Below are 26,347 nucleotides of genomic sequence, written 5' to 3' on the forward strand. Positions count from 1 at the left end.
GAAATTTAAGTTAATTTACCAGGGATATTCATATCATATGAAAATAATTTTCCTTCTAATTTATCATTTTTAATACTGATTTTTGGGTTAGGGGTTTGCAACTCGAGTAAACTTGAGCTAATCCACCAAACTATTATCCCATTAAAAAGTAAATAAAAAAAATTAAGGAAGTCAATCCCTAACTCACTCAAAATCAAAGGATAAAATTGAAAAAAACAATTAAAAAGAACCCTGAAAAACATTAGAAACAACAAATAAAGGAATGAAGACCAAAATTGATATAAACAAAAGTTACAGAGCAAGGCACGAAACCTAAAGCAAAGAGAGAGAGAGAAGAATGGGTCTCCAACGATATATTTAATTATTTTAAACTAATATTTTATTTAATTTTGTGAAAATAAGCATCATATGCACTTTAAAAACCTATATCGTAAGATCCTCATATCTATGAAAAAAAAAAAATCTTGAAGTCCAATCCCAACTAAACTCAATATGAAATGATCATATGCTTGATTGGTAGTGTAGTTGTGGTTGCTTTTCAAATAACTTTTCGTATCAAAATGTATGTCAATGATGTTTTTTTATTTTTTAAAAATCATTTTTGATATCAGCACATCAAAATGATTTGAAAACAATAAAAATATATTATTTTAAAATTAATAAAAAAATATAAAAATTTTAAATTTTTTTTAAAAACACTTTTATAACATAAAAACAAACAAGCCAATACACACATAAAAAAGGTTGAAGCTTCCACTACCCATGCAATTTAATCCTTGATTCTAGCAGCAAAAAAAAAAAGGTTGAATAGTTGTTAATTGTTTAAATTCGGTCCTATAGCTTTAATTATAATAAATTAATATTAATTGGTAGTAGTTATAATATTCATTCATTTTGATAATAGCAGCAGTTAACCATAAGAGTGTAGCGGAGCAGTTCTATGACTATCCAGCCTTTTGGCTTGGGATTCGATCCATAATCGAAAAGAGTCAAAAGACTAATCTTTTCTGACTTGCGAACTCAGAGATAGAGAGAGAGAGAGAGTGAGAGTGAGAGTGAGAGAGAGAGGATTGTTTGTGTCTACTGTCTAGCAAAGAGAACAAGAACGTCCACAAAAAAAATAAAAGAAAAAAAGTTGCTCACCAAATTCAAGGTAACTTCTCCCCCCCTCTCACTCCCCCTCCGCATATTTATGTGTGGGTGTGTGTTCTATAAGCAATGAGAAAGATAGATAGGTTGGAACTTGATGGTGAGGAATTATGATTTCATTTCTGTTATATTTTTTGTGTTTATTATTATTATTATTATTATTATTAGTTTTACTGCATATTTATTTTTTTTTTTTTTTTCCCTTTTTGTGTGTGGAAGATTGCAAGATGCAGTTCCTTTATTTTTTCTTTGTTGAGGCAAATGATATTGTGCTTTGAAAGCAATCTCAAAAAAGTTTCTTTTCTTTTCATTCAAGTGAATTAGTAGTTAAAACAGGTGGAGGGTTCATATTTCTTAGTCTCTGGGAAATGAATCCTTTCTCTTTCCTTTTCGAAACAAACAGAGACTGAAGCTTGTCAGCAAATTTCACTTTTTTGTTTGTTTTCTTTTTGCATACACCTTTCTAAGTCACAGCAAAAAAAGAAAAGAAGGAACTTTTGGATGTTGATGATGGACTCTTCTTAATTAAAAGCCAATTTGCTGATATTAAGGTGCTTCCTCTTTTTGTCCCTTTTTTCCCCTTCCTTTACCACCAGTTGACTTTCATCTTAATCTTTTTTTTTTCTTTTTGAAACTGGAGCTTAATTTTGTTCTTAGTTATCTATCCTCTGGTGGTCTCTGCTTATCGATTTATTCCTGGTGCTTGTGTTTTCTTTTTTCCCTCATGAAACTGTAGTATCACTTTTGCTTGTGATTAAGTCAATAACAAGTATGTATTAATAGTCTTCAAGCTCATGTTTCTTCCATCGATAACAATTATCTATTCTCCCTTCTTTGTATAGATCAAAGGACGACAACAACTCAAAGGTATTGCTGAAATCTTTTAGTAAATTCTTCTTATGGAGTCAACGTAGACATTTCTCCCATGAGAAATTCAGGTTTGCCTGTAAACTTGTAAGTGATTGTGACCTTTTGGGCATTTTGCATGTCTGGCCCTGAGGTTATTGTTGGTAATGTGGAACGAGCACTGACTTGTGCAGACAGGACGAGGTCTGTTGATGCCATCTCTGACAGAGACCGCTCATCTATATCAATCAATGGTGAATCTTTCTGTGCTTCATCTGAAAATATAGCCTTTAGAGTTGGGGAGCTTGTTCTTCCCAATGGGGAATCATATTCTGGATCATTGCTCGGCAATGCACCTGAGGGGAATGGGAAATATGTATGGTCGGATGGTTGTGTATATGAAGGTGAATGGAGAAGGGGGATGAGGCATGGGAATGGAAAAATTCAGTGGCCTTCTGGAACTGCTTATGAGGGTGAATTTTCAGGTGGATACATACATGGTGCAGGGACCTACTTAGGTTCCAATAACTTGACATATAAAGGAAGATGGCGTTTGAATCTCAAGCATGGATTGGGATACCAGGTTCATCCTAACGGAGATATCTTTGAGGGCTCTTGGATACAAGGAAGTCCAGAGGGTCCAGGCAAGTATACCTGGGCTAATGGGAATGTCTATCATGGGGATATGAAAGGGGGTAAAATGACAGGGAAAGGGACTCTTACATGGACTAATGGGGATTCATTTGAAGGAAGCTGGTTAAATGGTATGATGCATGGATTTGGAGTGTATACATGGAGCGATGGCGGTTGCTATGTTGGAACTTGGACGCGTGGTTTGAAGGATGGAAAAGGATCGTTTTATCCAACAGGGAGCCGGTTTCAAGCTGTAGAAGAATGGTACCTCAATGCTCTAAGAAAAAGAGGGGTGCTTCCAGATCTCAGAAAGCAGAACCACGCACTTATTCATCATGCATCCTCGGTCAATATGGGAAATGTCAAGGTAGGTGAGAACCAGGGATCTCGTCATAATTCATCTGATAAACTATCCAAGGGAAACTTGTTAACTTTGGAGCAGTCTCGAAACAAAAATGTTTCTCTGGAAAGGCGCTGGAGTCTTGAGGTATATATTGAAAAGGTGATAGGCCATGACTCTTCGTTAGATTTATCTGAAGGCTTAGGGAAGGAGTTTGAAACAAACACACCACCAATCTTGGAACGAGAATATATGCAAGGTGTTCTAATTAGTGAACTTGTGTTGAATAGTAGTTTTTCTTCATCATCCAGAAGAACAAAAAAGCGACAGAAGAAACTTGCAAAAGAGGTCAAGAGGCCTGGTGAAGCTATCATTAAAGGGCATAGGAGTTATGATTTGATGCTCAGTTTGCAGCTTGGAATAAGGTACACTCAATCTTGCGACCATTATTATGTACCCTCATCCCGTGTCAAGGTCACTTTAATCTTCACTAAAAAAGCCCGTTACTTTCATCCAGTTTCTTTGTATGATCATCCTATGATTGTTAAGCACTGTGCTTTCTCCCCTCTTCCTAGATATTTCATGTACCTTGGAATTTGGATAGAAGTATCAACCTTCCTGTTCCACTTTAAAGAGGGTCCTTTTCTTTGTGGTTTCTGACATTTATGTAGCTCTCAGCATGCATCTTGGTGTGGAAATGTGGCTATTCTGCATCGTCTGAGGCAGATTTGTCTTATGATTGCGTGGAATGATGCAAAAGGATCCATATAGCCAACCCCAACTAGTTTAGGACTGTTGTTGTCAACAATGCCTTGAACTGCTGTCTGCCAGTTTTTTTTTGGCAGGAATCTGCATATTGCATTTGATGTTATCCCTTATTTCATTATGTTTATCTTAACAAACACAAGCATTTAATGTGCATCAGAATGTGGTTAGGTATACTGTGGGGAAAATTACACCTGTACAGAGACGAGAAGTTCGTGCTTCAGATTTTGGCCCGAGGGCAAGCTTTTGGATGAATTTTCCGAAAGATGGATCACAATTGACACCTCCTCACCAATCAGAGGACTTTAAATGGAAAGACTACTGCCCAATGGTTTTTAGGTTTGTTTGATTCACTTTCAGTTTATTAAAATTTTGAGAATTATCTGTGGGTCCTATCTTTTTTTTTTTTGTCTTGTTGTTGAGTTCACCTTAGATTTATGTTTTCCCTAAGCTTCAATTAACAAGCTATGTTCATCTGTAAATCAGGTCAATTCATCCCATCTGTTTCTGCAATGTTCTTTCCTTTATGCTTTTTAACAAACTGATATTGCATCATCTCACACAACATGGAGTAACCATGCTCAAGTTGAGCAGAGCAAACATAAGTTTGACCAATTTTTCTTTGATAGTTAAACTTTTGAGGTATACAAGTTTGATCTTCCATAATATGTTCAGTATTCTTGCTTCCAAGTTGGGGTGCCAATTGGTAATCTTTCTAAAACTCCATGTAAATTTAATCTAATGATGCTAACTTCTGATTCTTTTGTGTTTCTATAGCCTAAAACTGTTGGAGTGCTTAATATCTTTGTTTGGTATCATCAAACATTTTAGCTTGTATTTTTCTCCTTCTGTTATGGAGGACATTGTGTTTACTTAGGATATTTATTCTCATTCTTGTGGTTCTCTACAGATAGAATCTTTTGGACCATAACCATGCATAGCTTTCCACAGTTATTTTTACAAGGAAAAAATGGAAATGGAATTACCTGTAAATCTCTGCCTTAGTTTTGATGTGTCAGATCCATATATTCGTGGATCTTGGGTTACTTTTTGTTTCCATGCTAACATGCCATTCTTAATACTCACAATAGGAATTTGAGAGAGATGTTCAAGATCGATTCGGCTGACTACATGATGTCCATTTGTGGAAATGATGCTCTTAGAGAACTTTCCTCTCCTGGGAAAAGTGGCAGCATCTTTTTCCTATCTCAGGATGACCACTTCATGATTAAGACACTTCGAAAGTCTGAAGTAAAGGTACATAATACGCTACTAACTGCAAATAGACCCAGTAACTTAAATGCAAGACAAAGGACCAGTCAGGTTTTAATTTTGTCGGTGAACAAACAGATCATAAATGTCCATTCTGAACAGCGAACCTCTCCTACTTCATATTCAAGCATTATTGCTGCTGCCTTTTAAACTGTTTATTTAGCAACTAACAAAGTGTCTTTTAAACAAATAAATTTCTTCTGCTTGCACTTCTAGTTGCTTTTCTGTTATATTTACAACTCTACTCACCAGAGTTCTTATATATAGGTGCTTCTGAAAATGTTGCCGGACTATCATCATCATGTGAGGTCGTATGAGAATACACTCATAACAAAATTCTTTGGTCTTCACAGGATTAAACCTTCAAGCGGTCAAAAGGTAGTGGCATTTTTTATTTATCATAATCCCATGAGATGTTTGCTTACTTCTATTTGCTATGTGCAATTAGTTCGAGAAACACTTTAATCAAACTTGTATCAAGCCATTATTATCCTATCTTAAAGCTTAATATATGAACACCTGTTTTAAAAAAGCTAAGATTGGGAACTATTTCCTGGATTGCAGTTTCGCTTTGTAGTGATGGGAAATATGTTCTGCACAGAATTAAGGATCCATCGACGGTTTGATTTGAAAGGGTCATCTTTAGGACGGTCTACAGAGAATGTTGAGATAGAAGAGAACACAACACTTAAAGATTTGGATCTAAACTACTGCTTCTATTTGGAACCTTCTTGGCGTGAAGCTTTATTACAGTGAGTGATGCTTCCAATTATATTGTATATTGTGCTTCCTAAGTTTGCAAGTTTATGTATGTGAAACAATGTTATCATCAGTATCCATATTGTCTATTAAACAATGATAATCTCCTTGCACATGCCTTGCAAGGCCTGGCATGGCTGGCTTTCCAAGCTTCAGACCGATATTCTTCCTAGACTCTTGAGTTCATTGCAACTTGCTAACCCATTTGTTTTTTGCTTGGTCTGCATCTTTATTCAGGCAGATTGAGATTGATAGCAAATTTTTGGAAGTGCAGCACATCATGGATTACAGCCTTTTGCTGGGTGTGCATTATCGAGCCCCACAACACTTACGGTCTTCAATGTCTTACAATCGAAGTATAACTGCTGAAGGATTGGGAGTTCTAGCAGAGGAAGGTGGGTGCCTTAGACACTTATATTTGATGTTCTTTTAGCATGTTGTTCATGCTGCTTGAAGCAAAGCTGGAGAAAGTGGAAAAAATCATAAAAGAAACTGAACATGAAAAGTTAATTTGCAAATATGTTTTTGATAAAAGTTTTTTTTAATTATGATTAAACCATGAGGAAGGGAGCATGATGATTTGTACTGCAGACTAAAAGTTAAATGTTCTTAATGTCCTAGGTTTTAGGCTCAGTGCCTCTGACTAAAGACTCTTAAGTTTGTTTGTGTTCGATTTGAAGTTATTTCTTGATGAAAAATTCGAAAGTTGCTGCTTGGCTAGGAGGAGTTTAATAGCAGCATCCAAATGATCTCTCTTCATTTTCTTTTATATAAATGTGCACATCATAAGTCAGCTTTGGAACCAATATACCATACATTACACATGGCATCTGTCATATTTTGTCTGGACAGTGATATGACCGCATTGTTCTGAATATATTTTGATATGGGAATTGTTGGTCATATTTCACTGACAGATACTATAGAGGACGAGAACTACCCACAAGGTCTCGTCTTGGTTCCTCGAGGAACAGGTGATGATAGTGTTGTCGTGGGTCCTCACATTAGGGGTAGCAGATTACGAGCATCATCAGCTGGTGATGAGGAAGTGGATCTCCTCCTTCCCGGCACAGCAAGGTATGGCATCCAACCCCATCCAATTATATTCACAGGAAGCTCCACAGGAGCATGTATATTTCTTTCTGCAATGCCAAAAATACTCGTAAAGCTTTTTCGAGCAGTTGCCCTAGATATTTTATGAATGAGGCAATTGCACAACGTAAGTGTTTCTACATATTTCATCCTTCAACAAATTAAGCATGCCAAACAGAACAAATATCTTCTGCATTTAAAAAGCTATATTGGATGGATGTGTTTTACTTCAATGATTCATCATTTGTTATTTTTATACCTGTTGAGCAGGCTGCAAATCCAGCTTGGGGTGAACATGCCTTCCAGGGCAGAGCAGATTCCAGGGGAAGAGGAAAAACAGACTTTTCATGAAGCATATGATGTTGTTCTGTACCTAGGCATCATTGATATCTTGCAAGAATACAACATGAGTAAGAAGATTGAGCACGCATACAAATCTCTTCAATTTGATTCCTTGTCTATCTCGGCTGTGGATCCAACTTTCTACTCCAGACGCTTCCTAGAGTTCATTCAAAAGGTTTTCCCTCCTAATGTCATTACAAGTTGATACATTTTAGTCTGGATGCGTTTTATGCTCCTTGCCTTTGTTTTTACCTTGTCAGAGAACCATGAGCTTAAATGCTTCAAAATGTATTTCAATTATCATGTGACGCGAGTTAAATTCATGTGCAAGCATACACTGTAAATGTGTTTGATTTAATACTAAAAGCTATTCTCGGACCAGTCGTGTTTTTTCTTTAGTGTCTTTTTAGTACTCGAAGAGTTCATCTTGAACATTACTCATAATTCATGGTCATTATAGGTTTTTTAGCGACAATAAAAAAAATGCATATAAACATGAAAATTGACACAAGTTATAATAAAAAAAAACAAGATAGATAAATTGTGTTTCGTTGCATGCCGGGATATTTTTTTTATTTTACATCTTAAAAAAACAATGCTCAAGCATTGCGATTGCATTTTAAAGAAAAAAAAAATTCATGACTCAACATTGTAGAAAGAAAACTTGAAAAAAATTAATTTATAATTTTCAGGAATTAAAATGTAGAAAAATGAAATTAAAAAAAAATCAAAGAAAAAAAATATTAAAAAACAAATTATCATTAAAATCAAGTGAGGTTGTCAAAACCTGCAAATAGAATTATGCCAACATGATAATATAATAAAAAACAAAACATAACATAAATAAAGTTTAATTTTAGGTTTTAATTTTAGGTTTTAAAATATTCTTGAAGGAAAAAAAAAGGATAAAAAGACCGATTTCAAAAGAAATTGAAGGATAATTGATTCAGTATAATACAACAAAAAACTCGGTTGACCCATGTTTTGGTTAACCCAAGGAAAATCCAACAAAAACTAGATAGATAAATTGTGTTTCGTTGCATGCCGGATAATTTTCTTACATCTTAAAAAACCAATGCTCAAGCGCTGTGATTGCATTTTAAATAATGAAAAAACTCATGACTTGACCTAATCTTAGAAGAATGAGTATCATTAAAATCTTATGCACAGACAAAATATAACATAAATGAAGTTTAATTTTAAATTTTAAAATATTAAAACTTTGAATGACAAAATAAAAAAGGATAAAAAAGATCGATTTAAAAGAAATTAAAGGAGAATTGATCCAGTGTAATACAATAAAAAACCCAACTCATGTTTCGGTTGAATCCAGTTAACCCCATAATTCGATTAATTGTTAGATTGACTCCTTAAATAGGGTCCATAAATAATGGAAAAACCAAAGAAGACCACATCCCAATAAATAAAATGTCGAATAATAAAGTAAAAAAATATTGAAGGATAAAAAAAAAAATTAAGAGAATAAGATCTCATTTCGAAAAAAACCTTGAGATAAACTAAAATTTTGAATTGAAAGAAAAAAAAATCAAATTAACAAATGAATTTGGCTTGGGGGATTCATTTGGATTTGTCTAAGAATGAAATCAAAAACAAAAAATATCAAAAAAAAAAGATTAAGAATCAAAATAAAAAATTAAAACATTAAGGGTCAAATCTTAAATTGAAGAGCAAAATTAAAAAGAAAAATCAAATTCACAAAAAAAATCCAAAACAAAAAAGAAAAATAAAAGAGAATACCAATTGGAAAATGTGGAGCCAACTCAATGATGACACAAATCATAAAGCTGGACCATAACATAAAAGGCAAACTTGAAAAAATAACAATGTGAAATTCTCAACCAACTAGAACTAATTAGGAATAAAAAAAACAAAAGTGATTTAAAAAATATAAATTTTAAAAGCAAAGGTACCAAATGTGACAAAAAAAAAAAAACCCAAATCATAAGAGATGCAATTTGAAAAAACAATTTTAATTAAAAAAGGATAAGAACAATTAAAAATAACTATCAAAAAAATGAGGAGCATATTTGATATAAAAATAAAATGTAAAGGGATGAAATTAAAAAAAATTTAATTCAAGATCAAATATACACAACTACAAGAATAAGAACCAAATCCAATATAAAAATCGTGTAAATGGACGAAATTAAAAAAGAAAAAAATTAATAATACAATTAAAAGAATAAATAATTTAAAATCAAATACAATGGCTGCAAGGTCTTCTAGAGAAAAAAATAAGAATCAAATTTGATGGGGGTGTACAATAATCAAGGGATGAGCAACGTCAAATTGGTGCGGATAAAATTAAAAAATAATATAGTCGAAAACTCCAATAAAATGACTTTTTAAAAATAAAACACATTGCAATCAAAATACTTGAACTTAATCAAATAGACATGCTTTGTTGTATTTTTTGAAAAATACAATGGCTTGCAAGGTCTTCATTAAAATATGATTTAATGAGGAGAGAGAGATAAATAGTATGAAGAGAGGAAAAAAAACTCGTTGCGAGAACAAAAATTTTCCAATACTCACTGAAAATGAAGCCAGACAATGTTCCCATCACAGTGATGGGGGTGGGACAACGCTAATAATCTAACCCGAAGGGCTAATATAAATGCAATAAGCATCCACTTGTCTGCCGTGTGAAAAGCAAGAAAAAAATAATATGCAAAAAAAAAAAACCCCTAACCTAAGAAATCTTCAATACTTTCAATGTATAATCCTAATTTAATTTTTTTTGAGTCATGAAAACATTTAAGTGAATTTACCAGTACAAAAAAAAGTTTATGTAGTTTCTATCTCAACCAAAACAAAATTTCACGCCCTTGAATGTCCAAAAAAGAAATTGTTTTTTTCTTCAAGGACCGTTTTATTTGACTTAATTATATTTGCATCTAGTTTCCCTAAAACATATGAATATTCAACGCCCATATATTTTATGGTTAAATTTAAACTTGACCCATGCTTGTAAAATCCGCTGATTTTGCATGAATTAAGATAGTTTTTAGTCCAATTTCATGTTGGATACATGTTAACTCGTTCAATGAAAGGCTAATATATATTATATATATATGAACAAAAATCCACCAAACCAAATAACAAGTTAGATGAGAGTGCCGAGGTTTAAGCATTAGAACATATTATCGAGGAGAGTCAAATCCCATTAGACTAGACTTATCGTGAAGGCCAAGTGAAACAAAGAAATGAAACCGCTATATAAATAGGGCCGAAAACGAAAAACATGGTTTTGCATTTACATGAACACAAGTTTCGCCATCATCTCTGCTCCAGAAAGCGTGTTGGTTAATTTAAGAGCTCAAGGGGCTAAGCGTGTGGGAAAGCAAAGCTCGTGTTGGTCCTGCTTTGCACCCTCAAGATCATAACGCGCATGTTCAAGGAAAAAAAAACTATGCAGCTTATTCTTTCTTAGATTTTCCAAAATGACACAATCAACGCCTTCTTGCTAAGCTAAGCCGCATGAGTTACATAATGCATTCAGATCTTCAAACAATCATCCATCAATTCAATCCAAGGATTGTTTTAACTACGTAAATGTGCACAAAAACATTAAGCTAGGGCACCTACTGTCCCATGTTGGGAGGTGGTGGGGGTGGACGCATAACCTGGCCCTGCATCTGTTGCCCTGGAAAACCTTGGGGAGGCAGCATTGGAGGTCTACCCACCTGATTGCCAGGTGTGAAATTCGCCATTGCACCACTGCCACCAGGAGGTGGAGGCGGGGCAGGTGGAGCTCCACCTGGAGGCATAGGCCTAGGGCCATTACCCATGGGAGGAGGAGGGGGTAATGATGCAGGCAGTGGTGGTGGTGGGGGTCTTGATCCTGCGGCTAGTCCTTGCAGTGGCGGGGGTGGTGGTGGTTGAGAAGGCATTGTGCCATTGGCTGCAGCAACAGATTGAGGTTTGTTTGTCTCTGGTGGCTTCAATTTAAAATATAACTGCAACTGTACATTAGACATTTGAGTCAACATATATTCTCAATTAACAGATTATTTATTTGTAAAACCAGATTACAAACTAATCCAAAGAGAGCAAAGTTTGTACTAAAATCCAAATAGATTCCACTTGTGGATAACCCTTTTGTCCACTTGTTTTATGAAGATGTCATAACTAATGAAATCTTGAACATGGGCATCGCACCCAGAGGAGTGAAATCTAGAATTGATCCAGGTCTCTTAAAGTTCTCGGTACAGGCCAAGTTAAATAAGACACAGTGAGAATTCGCAAAAGACTAATTCAATATTTCAATATAACATGAATATACAGGGTCCCAAGGCATGACAATCAAAACACATGAAGTAGTTGAGCAAGAATTAAAATACTAACTGTGAACATCTTGGAGTCTGGATCCCAATGTGAGAAGAATTTAGGAGTAGACTTGTCAATTTCTGTGCTAGGAACCTGGGGTTATTAAATAAACAAGCACAAATGATAAATGTTTCCAGAAATAACCATCAACTTAAAAGAAAGAAACATGCAATGAACATCTTTCAACTTGCCTTGAAAGAAATGATCTCATAAGGTTCCGCTGCAAATAAAAGATATTGAAACCTCTTATCATTGGCCTCAATTCTCTGTATCCATGACAACATAAATTAAGTTAGAAGGATCTGATCATAGTTTTCATCTAACACGAAAAACATAAGCCAGGGGGCCGATATTAATCAAAGGATAAAACATGATTCATCTCGAGTGCAATGCAAGATTAAAGAAAATAATTTATGCAGAGATGTTTACCATAAACAGTGCAGACATGGGATGAATTTTAGAGAGTGCTTGTAAAAGTTATGAATGGCTTAGTTTTTTACATCATTAGATTTCAACAAGCTGCTTGAGTTGACCAATATGTTTGCAAACAATTTTATAAATAACAATTTCTATCACTTTGTTTTTCTTTGATTGCTACAGATAATGCTTTTGGTTTCTCCATTTGATTATTGCAGTTACAGACAAAATCAATGATAAAGTTAAGTTTTTAAGCAAAGGCTGAGTTGTAATTCATAAGTAATTCCAACCAAATAAATTTTTTTCTCACTTAACATGTGCAGAAGGTAAGAGATCAATGGAAAAGAGAGTTAAGAAAAAACAAAAATGGAGATTACCTGTTCATATGATGACATAAATCGATGCCTAGGCTTTGTATTGTCCTCTATCTCAGGATATTCAATCTGGAAGAGAAGAGACCTCTGCTTTGTCTCTGGATCAAATTGCTTTGTCACCCGGTAACCAGGCCTGCCAATTTTGACTGCACAAAGACAAAGACAGACAAAAACATTAACTCTTAAGTTTGTGATCAAGTACCCACACTGCCATCTTACAAAATTTGAAATATTACAACAATATATGAAGTGAAATACAATTAGATGCAGTCAACACCTAGAAGTACAATGTCTTTGTGAAGCAACATACAGACAAGCTCACCTCCACCATGTCTTGACAGGACAGTAGGAATTTCCTAGCTTGCATTCTAAACCAAGTCACATCTACACAGTTATCAGTTAGGAAGTTAAGAACCAATCTGAGGTCTCAATATAGTATTGATTTTTATGATTAAGTTAAGATATGAGGGATGCACATAAATAATTCACTCTCAGGCAAAGATTCAGACAAATCTCTAAGGAAACACTGTGATTAGTGCTCAATAGTAGAGATCACTACACTGAATCAAATTCTTACTGTAAAGTTCATATCCACAGAATTTGTCTAAAGAAAGACTCCTTTTGTTTCCAAATCGGACCTTTTATAAGAACATGTTTCCAAGTTGGACGGAATCATCATACTCCAGACTACTCATAAACAACAATTACCACAATACCCTTGACATAATAAAGCTAGAACAAAAACACAAAGCACCACAGAATGTTTTGCTTTCCACCAAACAGTGTTATTGTTTGCATAGGTCTGATAACACTAAACCCAAGCTCCAAATTCAATATTTCTTGCCAAGCCATGCAATATGTGCAGCAGCATGAAATCCTAAGAAAGCCAGTTTGGTTCTAAGTTGAGGCCTTTAAGTTTAACTTGTCACCAGAAACTACAAACAACCAATCTCAAGAACCTGACCCATTTCCTTTATTTTTCCTCCCTTTTTTCTGTTTTTTTTTTTTTTCATTCAAGACCTTTTGTAGCCCTTGACCTCAATAAGCTACCACTGTTTATTTTCCAAAGCTTTTTCAAGGGACATTACTAAATATATGAGCAACGGCACTACCTGGATCTTAATCTTATAAGAATCAAAATAGTCCATGCAGTACATTTTACTTTGAAGCCAAAATATCAGATTAAGGAGATTCTTAGGCAAATAAACTCCAATCAGATATGAATTCACCATGCCATTAGTAGTGGCTTTTTCAATAACTACCACCCAAACAAGTACTCCACTCCACTTTTCTTTTATTAAGCAACATGATCTTTCATACTTCTCAAAGCCACTCATTGATCTAATGAAAACAAGGTTAGAGTTTTGTATGCGTGTTAATCTACCTTCAACACCAAACCAATCAACATAGTTCCTATCCACTACATACTAAAACGGGAGGGAAGGAGACTGGAGACTTGCCTGTCTTGCGAATGTTAACTTTGCGCTTGTTAGGCTGAGGAAGGGCAGGCGCATCTTTAGCCTCACGAGCAGCTCTCTTAGCCAAATTGGTCTGATGGCGCTTCCCTTGTGTGTGAGCCAAGTAGTTTCCTTCATTGTTGTGCAAAGTCAGACACAGCTTACACTCATAACTACAAATACCTCAAACAAACAATTAATCAATCAACTTAATTATTTTTTCAAAAAAAAAAAAACTAAACCTAAACCTAATACAAAATACAACTCTACTGTACCTGCCGAGGTGGTTGCGCATGAAATAGGGATCTTTTGCTAGATCGATTGTCTCCAGGGCGAGACGTCTGAGACGCTCACGGCGGTCGATTGCCTCGTTCTGGGCGGAGGCGGCGCCTCCGCTGCCTGGCTTAGAACCCCATTCTCTATCCATTGAATGTTTTAACTTCTGCTTCCTCTGACTCTGAGCGTGAGATTGTCAGGGATAATGGTTGTCCTTGGAGATTAGTCACTCACTCGCTCACTTAGCCGAACTTGGACTGGAATTGGCGGTGGACCACAACGTTTGGGCCGGGCTTTATGCTGCAATTCAGTTCCATTTATTTCCCCTCTTTGTTTTCTTTTCCGATATTACAATTACCGTTACAATTACAATTATAATTACAATGACGCTAAAATAAATTAAGATGTGGCTGAGGCCAATTTCACTATACTCCCTCTTAAAATTTGAACTTTTTTTTTTCATTTTTGTAACCAAACTTTTTTTCTTTTTGAATTAATCCTTTTGAAAGAGCCAAAATTATGCTTCGGTGGTCTATTTTTTTATTTTCTTTATTTTCTACGCTTTTATTTTTCATTCTGGTCATGCTATCATCCCAATTCCAAATCGTTATTTGCTTCGATATTTCTCTAGTGTTCTCTTAGAAGTTGCCGAATTTGACGACTGGGATAGATTTTGCTAAATTAGTGGCCAATTGCTTCTTACTTGTTATGGAATGATAATTTTTTTTTTTTTTTTAAAAAAAAGGAGATCAAAGTTAAAAAACATAGGGAAATTAGATGGATATTTTAAAAATGGGATAAAAAGTTAATTTTGATCTTTCTACTTTTCAATTGATAAATTTTCAACCCTTTTAGTTTTTTAAAACTCACTTTTAATATAAAATTTTTTTTTTTTTTTTCAGTTTCTTAATTTGAGAAAGATACATCGAATTTTGATGCTAGAAAAAAAAACAAAACCATAAATTGGCATCGATTCCAGCCACAAAGAAGATTGATCTTTATATTGACTAGTTTCATTCGATGAGAGGTGTTCCACGAGGGTGTGCTTTGACCTTTATCTTGCATAAGAGAGTAAATATGGTATCAAAAAGTTTTTTTTTTTAATTCAGATTGACTCTTTTTTAAATTGATTTTTGGGTTGTTTAAAGGTATGAATGTGTTTGTTCATGTCTCTAGGTTGTTTTTTTAGTTTTTATTTTATCAAAATGGGTTAAATCAATTTTTAGATAGAGTTGTCAGATTTTGGGGTAGCAAATGACATATCGTCTGTGCTTTTTCAAAAAGAAATTAAAGGGAGGAAGATACTCATCCACCATCTAATATAACAAAAAAAACTGAGATGCTTGGCTCGTGAGCTATACATGGGTTGTCTTAGGTTTTTTTTTTTTTGTTCTCTTTTATATTGGTTTTTTTTTCCTTTGAATTTTATCATTCAACATTGAGCTGATTGGAATTGGGCTCTATATTTGGTTTTGATTTTTTTATGGGCTATCACAATCTCATGATTCAAGCCACAAGTTTGACGAGTTGACTCGCAATGATTTTATTTTAATTTCATTATTCAATATTGGATTTATTGGGGATTGCGCTTTATAATTTGTTTCGATTTACTTTCTATGTGGTAATAACAATTTTATGATCCAAGTTGCAAATTTAACAAGTTGACTCAAATCATTTAAATATGTTGTCATCTCAATATTTTACATATAAATTTTATCTTTAATTTTTTTTAATCAATCTATATTTTTAACAGTAGTTCAAGTTGCTTTTAGACATGCCAAATCAACTCTAATATGCCATACACATATAAAAACTATTGGTCATAAATTAAAATATGATGATTAATCAAGTTTGATTTGATTACAAATAAATTTTAGAAATTAAGGATTAGAATGTAAATAATAAAAGGGATTACAATTCTAGACCTAGAAACAATCAAATAAAAACTTGATATAATAAATTTATAAAATTATCCTTAAATAATATATGTGATATTATTGAAGGGGAAAATTGATATTTTACCTTTTATAGTGTTTTTATGTTCCTCTATAAATGGAATGTTATACCTCTTATTTTTTTAAAAAGAGAAGGTGAATAAAGTGCAATATAAAAATACTTAAAACACAAAAGAAAAGAGCTATCACTCTAAGGTATAACAATCTTTCTCTTTTAAAAGGGTTTAAGAGATTTCTCACTGGTAGTTCATGTGAATTACTGTTAGCGGCAGAACACTTGAATGACTTGTGGTTTATGATAACCTAGTTTTGAAGCAAATATTCAAAACCAAAATGAACATATAATCTTGAGGTTATTTTCGCATAAACCCTAAACAACTCTAGATTTGTCTAATAGGATCTTTGGAACTCCAATTTTTTTTAAATTTATTGTTTTTGATGTATGTATGTGTTTCAGGAAACTCAACACAACAACCCCACCACCACCCAACACAAACATTATCAACACTATAAATATCAAAAACCTTTTTTCAATCTTTCTTTTAGAGTCTAGATGTAGACTTTAATATTTGTGGGGTGTAAAATTACACGATAAAATACACTCTCAAGTATTAAAGATACAAGGTGTAAATAAATGTGATGATAAAATTCAGATTGTAGAACGGTTATGATTTAACCCAATAAGGTAGAGATTTTCTCATGAAGAGAGATCTACCTTGAACCTTAGAAAAAACCAACGAATAGAAACCTAACTTAGAAAAAAACAATTAAACAATAATGCAGCTTATCTTAGATAGGGTGCACCAGGGGTGATGCGTTTTCCCTTTGCACAACCAGTCCCTTATCTAGACTTTTGCAGACCATAGGTTCTTAATGACCATAATACTAGGTGGCGACTCCAAAACGTTAATCATAATTTTATGATTAAATCCAAAAACCCTTCCCAACACACCACAAGGCACGATATAAAGCCTCCATCACTGCTGATGACGTCGCGGCGTGCCCCCGCGACAACCCATACCTACTATGTAATGAGTGTATATTAATTATAATTTTGAATTTGGGTTTAAATATATATAATATTAAGTGCTCATTTGACATTGAGGTTGAACCTACTTTTTGTCAAAATCTGAGGTTTTTTTTGCTTTAAATTAATTTTTTTAGTGTTTTTAGATCGTCTTGATGTTCCGATGTTAAAAATAATTTTTTTAAAAATAAAAAACCATTATATTAATACATTTCCAAATGAAAAGTTCTTTGAAAAATAACTTCTACCACACTCTCAAACACTCTTTAAAACCTGTTTTAGGTGTACCTATTGCCAAATACCATATCCACAGGGATGTACGTGCTGCAGTATACTAAGGGACGAACTACTCCTATTGCACATGCATATTAGCTATAACTAAAAGGGATAAGTGCTTTACTGTAGACTGTGAGTGTTTTCATTGTGGATTGCATTATTGGTACTGTAAAGTGAATTATTGCAGACTGCGAGTGATTTCACTATAGATTGCATTGTTTGGTGGGATATGGTGAGGCTGTAGACCCTGCACCGAAGAATAACAAATTTATTTGGTGGGGGCATGGTAAGGGTGTAAACCCAGGCGAGCGGGTCTGTAGACTTGCCTGCCGGGGTCTCTTCTGACCTGCACCTAGGTTCTGTAGGCCTCCTTAGAGGTTAAAGACCTGTGTGGCCGAGTCTGTAGACCCTACAGAGAAGAAAAATAAAAAAATATGATAACAATTATTATTATTATTAGTTAATAATTTTTTAAAAAAATTATTACTATAAAAACTTTGGCTAGATAAGTTTAATATTATTATTAATATGATAAATATTATTATTTGTATTCTAAATATTATTATCTTTATTATAATTAAAGTATTAATATTAAGAATATTATTATTGTGATATAAATATTATATTTTAATTATAATTAATATTATTCATATAATAATTAATAAATTTGTAGAAAATATTATAACTATTGAAAAGAAAAAAATATATATTTTATTTATAGGGTAAAATTAAGAATTAATATTACTATTATTATTGTTGTTATCATCATTAGTAAATTTTAATTACTATGGATTGTGATTGCACTGTATGGAAGTATTATAGACCAAGAGTGATTTCATTGTGGATTGCACTGTTTGCAAGTACTGGAGACTGTGGATGATTTTACCATGGATTGCACTGTTTAGGTTTGCTCTTTGCTAAAAGCACTATAGATCAAAGTGGTGTAATGACATAACTGCCCTTTCTACAGAGAGTTGCAAAGATTGTAGGGGGTGAGCTTGTATTTTTTATTGGGGAAAAAATGGTTAGTTCGAGTTTGGGTGAGGCTGCAAGCCCCAAGCTACAAACACCTGGCGTTGGACTGCAAGCCCTGGGTGCTAGGGTCAGACTTGCAGGCCTGGCTGCAGACCTAGGCAAACGGGTCTGAAGCCTCGCCGACTAGGATGTGCAAACTTGAGCGCCTAGGATCTGTAGAACCGCGTGTTGGGTCCTACGTTATGACCCAATTCTCTTGGGTTCGGTGTCAGGACCCAAGGTTCTTGGGTTTTAGATTTCTAAATATAATTATTTTTATTATAATTAAAAGTATTGACATAAAAAATATTATTATTTGTATTATAGTTAAAATCATTAATATAATACTTATTAAATTTGAAAAAAAATATTATTAATATTGAAAAAAAAAATAGATTTCATTTGAAGGATACAATTAAAAGGTATTATTATTATTATTAATAATAAATTTAGAAAAGTATTATTGATATTGAAGAAAAACTACAAATTTGATTTGAAGGTATTAAAAACTATAAGAGCTTAGGTCAGACGAATTTAATATTATTATTAATATTATAAATATTATTATATTCATTAATATTATTAAATTTGAAATAAATATTATTACTATAAAAAAAAAATAGAATTGATTTGAAGGGAAAAATTAATTATTATTAACTTGGGTCAAAGATCCTTTTCTAGATCCAATAAACTTTAGGCAGGAAAGGGGTGCCTCACCCAAGTTGCTTGGTTGTGGCAAGAGCATAAACCCAAATGCTTTCAGTGTTACAAACCCGCCTAACCCAAGACTATGTGTCCTGTGTAAGGACTCCATTCTCATAGGTCCTGTGTTAGGACTCAAATGCCTTGGGTCTTGCAGCCCCGCTTGACCCAAGACTGTGGATTCTGCGTCAAGACCCAAGGCTAATGGGTCTTGACACCACGACCCAAAGCTAATGAGTCTTGTATAATACCCAATTCTTTTAAGTCCTGGGTAAAGATCCAATTTGCTCGGGTGTAGCGTCCTGACAAAATTTACTTGGGTCTTTTGTCAGGACCCAATGCATTTGGGTCAGCCGTTTAATAGGTCCATACGTTGGGCCCAAGAGAATTGGATCTTGACGCCGGACCCATTAGCCTTAGGACCTGAAGCCGCATCTAAACAAATTAGGTCCCCTGTTCAAACCCAATTCTCTTGGTCAGCCTGCAAAATTGCGCGTTGGGTTCGGTGTTAGGACCCAAGGTTCTTGGATCTTAGGTTTTTAAATATAATTATTTGTATTTATAATATAATTATTTTTGTTATAATTAATATGATTAATATTAAAAATACTATTATTTGTATTATAATAATAATTATTATTATTATAGTTAAAATCATTAATATAATACTTATTAAATTTGAAAAAAATATTATTAATATTAAAAAACAAAAATAGATTTTATTTGAAGGGTAAAGTTATTAATATTGAAAAAAAGTTTTTTGGGTCCTGTATCTTGACCAAGGCTAATGATTGTTGCTTCAGGATCTAATTTTCTTAAGTGCTGTGTCAGGATCAAATTCTTTTGGTCCGGCGTCATGATTCATTTATTTTAGGTTTGCAGTAGGATTCAATTCTCCTGTCTTAAATTTTTTATAATATATTTTATAAAAATAAAAGGCGAATGCATGACTATTGCGGGAGACTTAACTAGTAAATACTTACTTGGTGAGTAATTTAACAAGTATGGCCAGAGTATTCTTTACTTGAATAAAAATAAAATAAAATAAATGACAGTAGTTCCATACCCATGGTCAAGGATCATAATCACCAAACTTGGACTACAATTTTTAAAGGCCCAGGCAGACCCTGCAAGTTGAACGTGCAAACATAGAGTCCACAATTTTAGACCAACTGTGTCCAAAATCTTAGTAAATTACCAAGTATTTAAGGGATGATTTGGACAGGTCTCCTAAACACATAATCCAAAGGCGTGACGGTGGTGTTTGCTGCTATCACCACCGGGAGAGGTGCTTTCTTGGATTCTAAAGAAAGGGACGCAGCCTACCGATGGGGCCAAAGCATCTGTGTTATTCTTCTTTACCTATTAAAATTGTCTTCCACCATTCAAGCTATTCTCCTCTCCTCTCCTCTCCCTCCTAAGCTTAGCTTTGCTCTGCCATGGAAGCAAAACAGTCAAGCCCCACTACGCACGCAAACTTACTGTACTAAAAGACTGGACTTCCACATGAATTTATACCAAAAATTAAATTTACATCAACCTTTCAATTATTTCTGTGATCGGCAAAAACTAGAAGGTAACTTTTTGGTTGAGCCCACAGACAGAACTCGCATGCCATGTGCTCTTTTGATGAGTTCAAAAAACAAAAGCCTTCAAGGTTGTGGGCGCTTCTAACTGTACATGTTAATGATGTTGTCTTACTGCCACCCTTTTCTTCCATTACTTGGCTCAAATACTCGTCTGATGGAGTGCTATTATTATTATTATTATTATTATTATTATTATTTAAGCTTGTCACAAATTATCAAAAGAAATTCTCCGAGAAAAGAAAATCCCAAAATATTTCTTTTGAAAGAAAGTCCAAAAAATGCATCACTATAAACCCTAAAGAAATTGAACAAATGGGATGCAGATGGTTTTGATTTATCTATAGCTACGGCTTCAGTCCCCTCCACAGCTTTTGAATAAATGAACTTTTAACACTTTGCCTAATCTACCATGACAATACCCCCTCACCTGACGGTCGGAGCGTGCTAACACCGCGTGTGGGAGAATAACTCCAGCTGGCCGTGTTCCGCGAAAACGGCATCGCATCTCGGGGCAAGAATAAAAAAAAAAAGGACGAGTAAATTATTCTTTAGTCCCTGAATTGGAAACCTCATTGTAACTTTATTCTCTTGTGTTTATAGTTTAGTCCCTTGACTATTGTCATTTATAAATTCCAAGTGTAGCTTTTGATAATTTAAATTTTCAAAGAAAACCAACACAGAAGAAGCAAATGTTTTTGTGAAGTAGATGGTGTTTTTTTCCTTTCAAAATCTTTTAATTTTAAGGTGATGAAGTACTTTTTTTTTTTTAATTAAAACTTCACTTAATTAGTCACAACTATCATAATTATGGAGCTATTAGTCAAGTTATAAAAAGAAAGATATTTTCTTATGACATAATAAGTGAATATACTTAATATTTCGTGACCACTTACTTTTGATTCAATGAAAAAAAGTAACATTTACTTTCCTTTTTTAAGAAAATAATGCATTTGATTAGTTATCCAAGTCCAAGTCCTCTTTTTAAGACATCAAGAGCTAAGTTGTAGGTTTTAAGACATTAAGGACTAAGTGATGAGTACTTTCAAAATCCAGGGATGAAAGATAATTTACTCAAAAAGAGAGAAGCTAAAGACACTCAGAAGTAAGGAATAACGTTGGTGTCAGGTGTTTCTCTTACTCGCCAGCGAGTTAGCCGTTTTCTTTAGCTTCACTCTCTTTCTTAAAAGAAAACATTGATGCCATTACTTTTCTTTCCTCCTTTTCTCTCCTTAATCCCCCCTACACATATAGCACGCACATTTCTTTCTCTTTCGCTCTGTACTTAATAAGAGAGAGGGGGGAAAAACAAGCCCAACAGCCCTGATCATCATTACAGACAACGCAGACACAGTCTAGATTATTGTCGAAAAGGGAATTTTTAGTTCAAAATTGTCTTGAAACAAAGTGTAGATAGCACTAAATAAAAAGAAAAGAAAAGGAGAGAGAGAGACGATAAACGGTTTTGATTTCTTGGATTGGAAGAATAAGAATGGGATCATCTTCAGGCCAAAGCAGTGGATTATATGATCTATCATTCAAGATCTTGTTGATCGGTGATTCTGGGGTCGGCAAAAGCAGTCTTCTTGTCAGTTTCATTTCCAGTTCCGTTGAGGATCTTGCACCAACCATTGGTATTAAAACCTTCTCTGTCCTTTGCTTTCTTTTTACTCTTCTGTGGATTCTTAGCTAGCTAACAGTCTGTAACGCCTTTGGCTCTTCATGGTTGAAACTTGTTCAGTGATTATAAAACATGGTTGCCAGTTATGAGTTTTTGCTTCTTGTTGATTGTTCTTAATCAGATATATTAAGAGCTCCTTATTTTAGTATGATTTATTAGTTGGTGACGTTTATATAGCAAGTAAAATCTGTTTCTTTTTGTCAACCACAAGTAGTTGGGCCTTATTTTTATGTTGGATTCTTCAATGCATAAACTACTTAACTGTCTGATTAGATAATTAATTATGAAGTTGCGTGTGTTTACTCTGATAGAAAATTGTAACTTCAGTTGATCTACTGGAAATTGAGTTCTCTGTAATGATTATGCATTGAGATTCTTTGTCTTTGTCTTTGTGTGAAGGTGTGGATTTTAAGATCAAGCTGCTAACAGTAGGAGGAAAGCGATTGAAGCTGACAATTTGGGATACTGGTATAAAATGCAATCACAGCGTTCTGTTCTTTTAGTTTATATTACCTGACTATGTAGACTACATTTTGACCTTATGAGCTGAGTGATGGAGCCAATAATGTCAAAGGGTTCTTAAACTTTGTTCTTACTAATTTTAAAGTTGCTAGCAATGGAACAGTTAGATATCAAATATAACACAGAAACTGTGGAAAAACGGTTCACTTCCTTTTTCTGTAGTGAGATGTGGAGTGGCTTTTCTGGCTTGAATAAACATTGACTTTTGCACTCTTTTAACTTAGAACTCCTTTTTCCCTTAACATTAATGATACTAGTCATGAAACTTATGTTCCAATCTGTGTAATTTGATTCATAATATCATTTTGGTTCTTGCAGCTGGACAGGAGAGATTCAGAACACTGACTAGTTCTTACTACAGAAATGCCCAAGGGATCATTCTTGGTAAGCTAAAAACCGTATCCATCAAGTGATTTTGTTCATTAAGAATGTGGTGCTGCTTGCAACCTGCAAATAATCATGAATAGGAATTAGTGCAAAGTCCTTTATGGCCATGAAAATCTGATCGCAAAGTATTTGAATCTAGCTCTCATGCTGACTTCATTTCTAGGATAATTTCTATTTGTTTTTGTAGTTAAACTCTTGTATATTGCTGTATATATATCATGCTGAATATAGAATATCTTATTCCATTTATATTGAAAATGGTTGTTATAGTATCACAGTCCAATTTTTTAGGAGATTCCCTTAAAATTTGAAGTAATCCATTAGCTTACTAGTAAAAAATATAGAATTATTAACAAGCATATCCCCAACAAGGCTTTCCAAAGTAGGGGAAAGTGGTGCTCTCATCTTATCTCTTAACCTCTTCAACATAGTAGCATCCTGATGACCATGTCATTTGTTATCATGATTTACCCCTACAATAGAGAACCAGCTTCAGCACATGCATTCTGCAGGCCTCGCAGAATTTTTGTTATATTATTCAGCTCGTTATGGGAATCAAATTTTCAGCTCGTTATGGGAATCTACTTGTTTGGTCTTACTCACCATTTTGGTGGGACAAATTAATATGAATTTCACCATGCTGAAAATCATGTTGATTGTTTCTGTCATTTACATGCTAGTAATTTCAGTCATGTACAAGCTAGTAACTATAACTCCCACTAGTATTCTACCACTTGTTAATTGATTATTTTTTTGAGAACATCTTTGAAAGTATAGCCCCCCATAATTTTGACTGCCCATTCTATAACTGATATCTGCTTGAATTACAGTTTATGATGTGACAAGGAGAGAAACCTTCACGAACTTATCAGATGTGTGGACTAAAGAAGTTGACCTTTACTCCACAAATCAGGATTGTGTCAAGATGCTTGTAGGAAATAAAGTTGATAAAGTAAGTTTCCCCCCCTGGTCCAAGAGGATGAATAAGTTAACAGAAGACTATAATAAATCTTTAATTCAAGGTCACTGTAGACCAGTGGAACTCGTATTTAAAAATCGTCTGTTTTATCCATGTCCTGGTGCAGTCTAATGTGTGCCTAAAACTCCTTTTCATTTCTCTTCATATTATTGTTATATTTTTTCCAATGATTTCAGGATTCTGAAAGGGACGTAACTAGAGACGAGGGGATGTCTCTTGCGAAAGAGCATGGATGTATGTTTCTTGAATGCAGTGCTAAAACCAGACAAAATGTGGAGCAATGCTTTGAAGAGCTGGCATTGAAGGTACTATTTGAGAGTGCATGAACTGTCTGGCAACATGATACATGCATCATTCATTTCCATAATCACGATTAAGTTTTTTGCCACCCTGGTAATAGAATAAACGATCAGTTAAAATGAGCAGAATTAAAATAGTATAGCGGCATTTGCAATTGGAGCTCTCATGTAAGGTAACTTCCTGTTTTTTTAAAGATAGTGCTACTTGCATCTAGCATACGTGTCCATTTTCATTTGAAAGCATAAAATTTTAATTTGTCAGATTGGTTGATGTCTAATGATGAAAACATATATTAAATTATTTCCCGTTTGCTGTTTCTCTGAAAGAAAAGACGCTGCTATGGCCCTAGAGATATAGAAGTGATTCAGATTATATACAAATGAATTACATTTTTTGTTCTCAATTCTGATATTTAATAATTTGTGTTTTAGATAATGGAGGTCCCTAGTCTTTTGGAAGAAGGATCCACGGCAGTGAAGAGAAACATTTTAAAGCAGAAACCAGATCAGCATCCACCTTCGAGTGGTGGTGGTGGCTGTTGCTCTTAAAGGCTGCTGCAGAAGGCCTCTCTATATGAGAAGCATGACTTACATATCAATAAAATTCACAAGTAGCACTGCTGATGGGCATGTACAATGAATTTCCACCTTAACAAATCATGGACATATGGTGTATATGATAATTGCTTGCCTTGTTTCTTTGTGTTTGTACTGTTCCTGCTGTCAATGAGTTGCCTCGATCACTATTGTACCATCTCATTCTGGGAATTCAGGCACTGAAATAACATATATTAGCTTGTGTAAATTTGTTTGCCTTTGTTTTTGTGGGCCAATCTTTCCATATTTCCATTGATTCAGTTGTTGTGAGTTTATATCTTCGTCTCATCTGTTTTTGTATCTTTGTTTTCACCCATGTAAATATCAAATTGGGAATTCTTGGTCATAATTAGTGTAAAAGCAGCGGGAACTTCTATAATATTCCATGTAAAACAGATACTTCAAAATCTCTCACCTTTCCGTATCAGCCATATCCAACAAAGCAGAGGGAGACCAAAAGGCTGCTGTGATTGATTTTAGTAGAGCACACCGACTTCAAGCTAGCAAATTACAGAGCTCGACAACCATGGCATCTCTGCCACGGGATACTCAGTTCCATCGGAAACAGGCGCATTTTGAATGAAAAACATGCAGATATCGACTGCTTCACATATGATGTAGTGTTTTTGGGGAAAAAAAATGATAATGATAATGAACATCCTCAATATTAATATAGTTTATAAAGGACTGCTTCCATTCCTAGGGATGGGTTAGGTGAGATTGTGTTTGTTTTTGTATTTTTTTAAAAAATAAATTTATTACAATGATAATTTTAAGTATTTTTAAATTATATGTTGTTTCCTTCGAGAATGATCCTATTTATTAAATGATAATTTTAAGCAAAAGAATTCAATTTTTTAAGAAAAACACAATCCAGTGAAACTTTTTCTTTAATTACATTAACAAAAATATAGTCACTCGTATAAAGGTATTTCTTATCTAATCTAGTTCTATTTTCTTAAAACTATATTATAAAGTCATTGGACATTCCGAAGTACGATTTGATCCCTAAACGTAGGTGTAGGTAGCAATTGGTGTTCTGAGCTTCCAATTTGTTTCAGGATAAACTTTAAATGGAGCCCTTTTAATCTTATACTCTGAAATGGATTCTCCATTTAGAGGCTGTTCCAGGATTTGACTCAACTAGGAACGAAAAGAACTGGAAGGCAAAGACTGAAGAGAACTGCTAAAGCTTGCTATTGCCTTATGAGATGTTAAATACATGTTAATGACTAAACTTAAAACAAGAC

General features: G+C 34.1%; 3 protein-coding genes across 5 annotated transcripts; 2 read left to right on the forward strand and 1 right to left on the reverse strand.

Annotated features, from left to right (window-relative positions):
• Positions 1-931: 931 nt before the first annotated feature.
• Positions 932-7,579, forward strand: LOC118048362 (phosphatidylinositol 4-phosphate 5-kinase 9). Of its 3 annotated transcripts, none has more exons than XM_035058005.2 (9): positions 932-1,249; positions 1,992-3,393; positions 3,905-4,072; positions 4,825-4,990; positions 5,273-5,383; positions 5,570-5,757; positions 6,002-6,159; positions 6,682-6,841; positions 7,127-7,579. In XM_035058005.2, exons 2-9 carry the CDS (start codon positions 2,135-2,137, stop codon positions 7,401-7,403), a joined length of 2,487 nt encoding a protein of 828 aa, XP_034913896.1. In that variant the 5' UTR covers positions 932-1,249; positions 1,992-2,134; the 3' UTR covers positions 7,404-7,579. The 3 variants fall into 3 exon arrangements, with proteins under 3 accessions (XP_034913896.1, XP_034913895.1, XP_073266107.1); XM_035058004.2 differs by having other exon boundaries at positions 932-1,153; XM_073410006.1 differs by lacking the exon at positions 932-1,249 and adding an exon at positions 1,612-1,700.
• A 3,034-nt stretch (positions 7,580-10,613) lies between these two features.
• Positions 10,614-14,292, reverse strand: LOC118048361 (uncharacterized). The gene is made up of 6 exons (XM_035058003.2): positions 14,072-14,292; positions 13,800-13,969; positions 12,343-12,485; positions 11,740-11,814; positions 11,567-11,641; positions 10,614-11,184 (listed from the first exon to the last, which is right to left on the reverse strand). The coding sequence occupies exons 1-6, from the start codon at positions 14,221-14,223 to the stop codon at positions 10,804-10,806; spliced, it is 996 nt and encodes a 331-aa protein (XP_034913894.1). The 5' UTR covers positions 14,224-14,292; the 3' UTR covers positions 10,614-10,803.
• Positions 14,293-21,750: 7,458 nt separating this feature from the next.
• LOC118048360 (ras-related protein RABC2a) lies at positions 21,751-25,305 on the forward strand. Its single transcript, XM_035058001.2, has 6 exons — positions 21,751-22,266; positions 22,713-22,781; positions 23,154-23,219; positions 24,053-24,174; positions 24,378-24,506; positions 24,933-25,305. Exons 1-6 carry the CDS (start codon positions 22,125-22,127, stop codon positions 25,047-25,049), a joined length of 645 nt encoding a protein of 214 aa, XP_034913892.1. The 5' UTR covers positions 21,751-22,124; the 3' UTR covers positions 25,050-25,305.
• The last annotated feature ends 1,042 nt before the right edge of the window (positions 25,306-26,347 follow it).

Source organism: Populus alba, chromosome 6, assembly GCF_005239225.2.
Source record: "Populus alba chromosome 6, ASM523922v2, whole genome shotgun sequence".
Classification (NCBI taxonomy): Eukaryota; Viridiplantae; Streptophyta; class Magnoliopsida; order Malpighiales; family Salicaceae; genus Populus; species Populus alba.

What these genes read in the sequence shown, in the direction of transcription:
- LOC118048360 (XM_035058001.2), top strand. Translation starts at nt 22,125, where the DNA reads ATGGGATCATCTTCAGGCCAAAGCAGTGGATTATATGATCTATCATTC. An exon ending in GGATCTTGCACCAACCATTG is followed by an intron (nt 22,267 to 22,712) that starts GTATTAAAACCT and finishes CTTTGTGTGAAG; the next exon opens with GTGTGGATTTTAAGATCAAG. An exon ending in TGCCCAAGGGATCATTCTTG is followed by an intron (nt 23,220 to 24,052) that starts GTAAGCTAAAAA and finishes CTTGAATTACAG; the next exon opens with TTTATGATGTGACAAGGAGA.
- LOC118048361 (XM_035058003.2), bottom strand. Translation starts at nt 14,223, where the DNA reads ATGGATAGAGAATGGGGTTCTAAGCCAGGCAGCGGAGGCGCCGCCTCC. An exon ending in ATGAGATCATTTCTTTCAAG is followed by an intron (nt 11,642 to 11,739) that starts GCAAGTTGAAAG and finishes TAATAACCCCAG; the next exon opens with GTTCCTAGCACAGAAATTGA. An exon ending in CAGACTCCAAGATGTTCACA is followed by an intron (nt 11,185 to 11,566) that starts GTTAGTATTTTA and finishes TCTAATGTACAG; the next exon opens with TTGCAGTTATATTTTAAATT.
- LOC118048362 (XM_035058005.2), top strand. Translation starts at nt 2,135, where the DNA reads ATGTCTGGCCCTGAGGTTATTGTTGGTAATGTGGAACGAGCACTGACT. An exon ending in AACCTTCAAGCGGTCAAAAG is followed by an intron (nt 5,384 to 5,569) that starts GTAGTGGCATTT and finishes CCTGGATTGCAG; the next exon opens with TTTCGCTTTGTAGTGATGGG. An exon ending in TGGCGTGAAGCTTTATTACA is followed by an intron (nt 5,758 to 6,001) that starts GTGAGTGATGCT and finishes ATCTTTATTCAG; the next exon opens with GCAGATTGAGATTGATAGCA.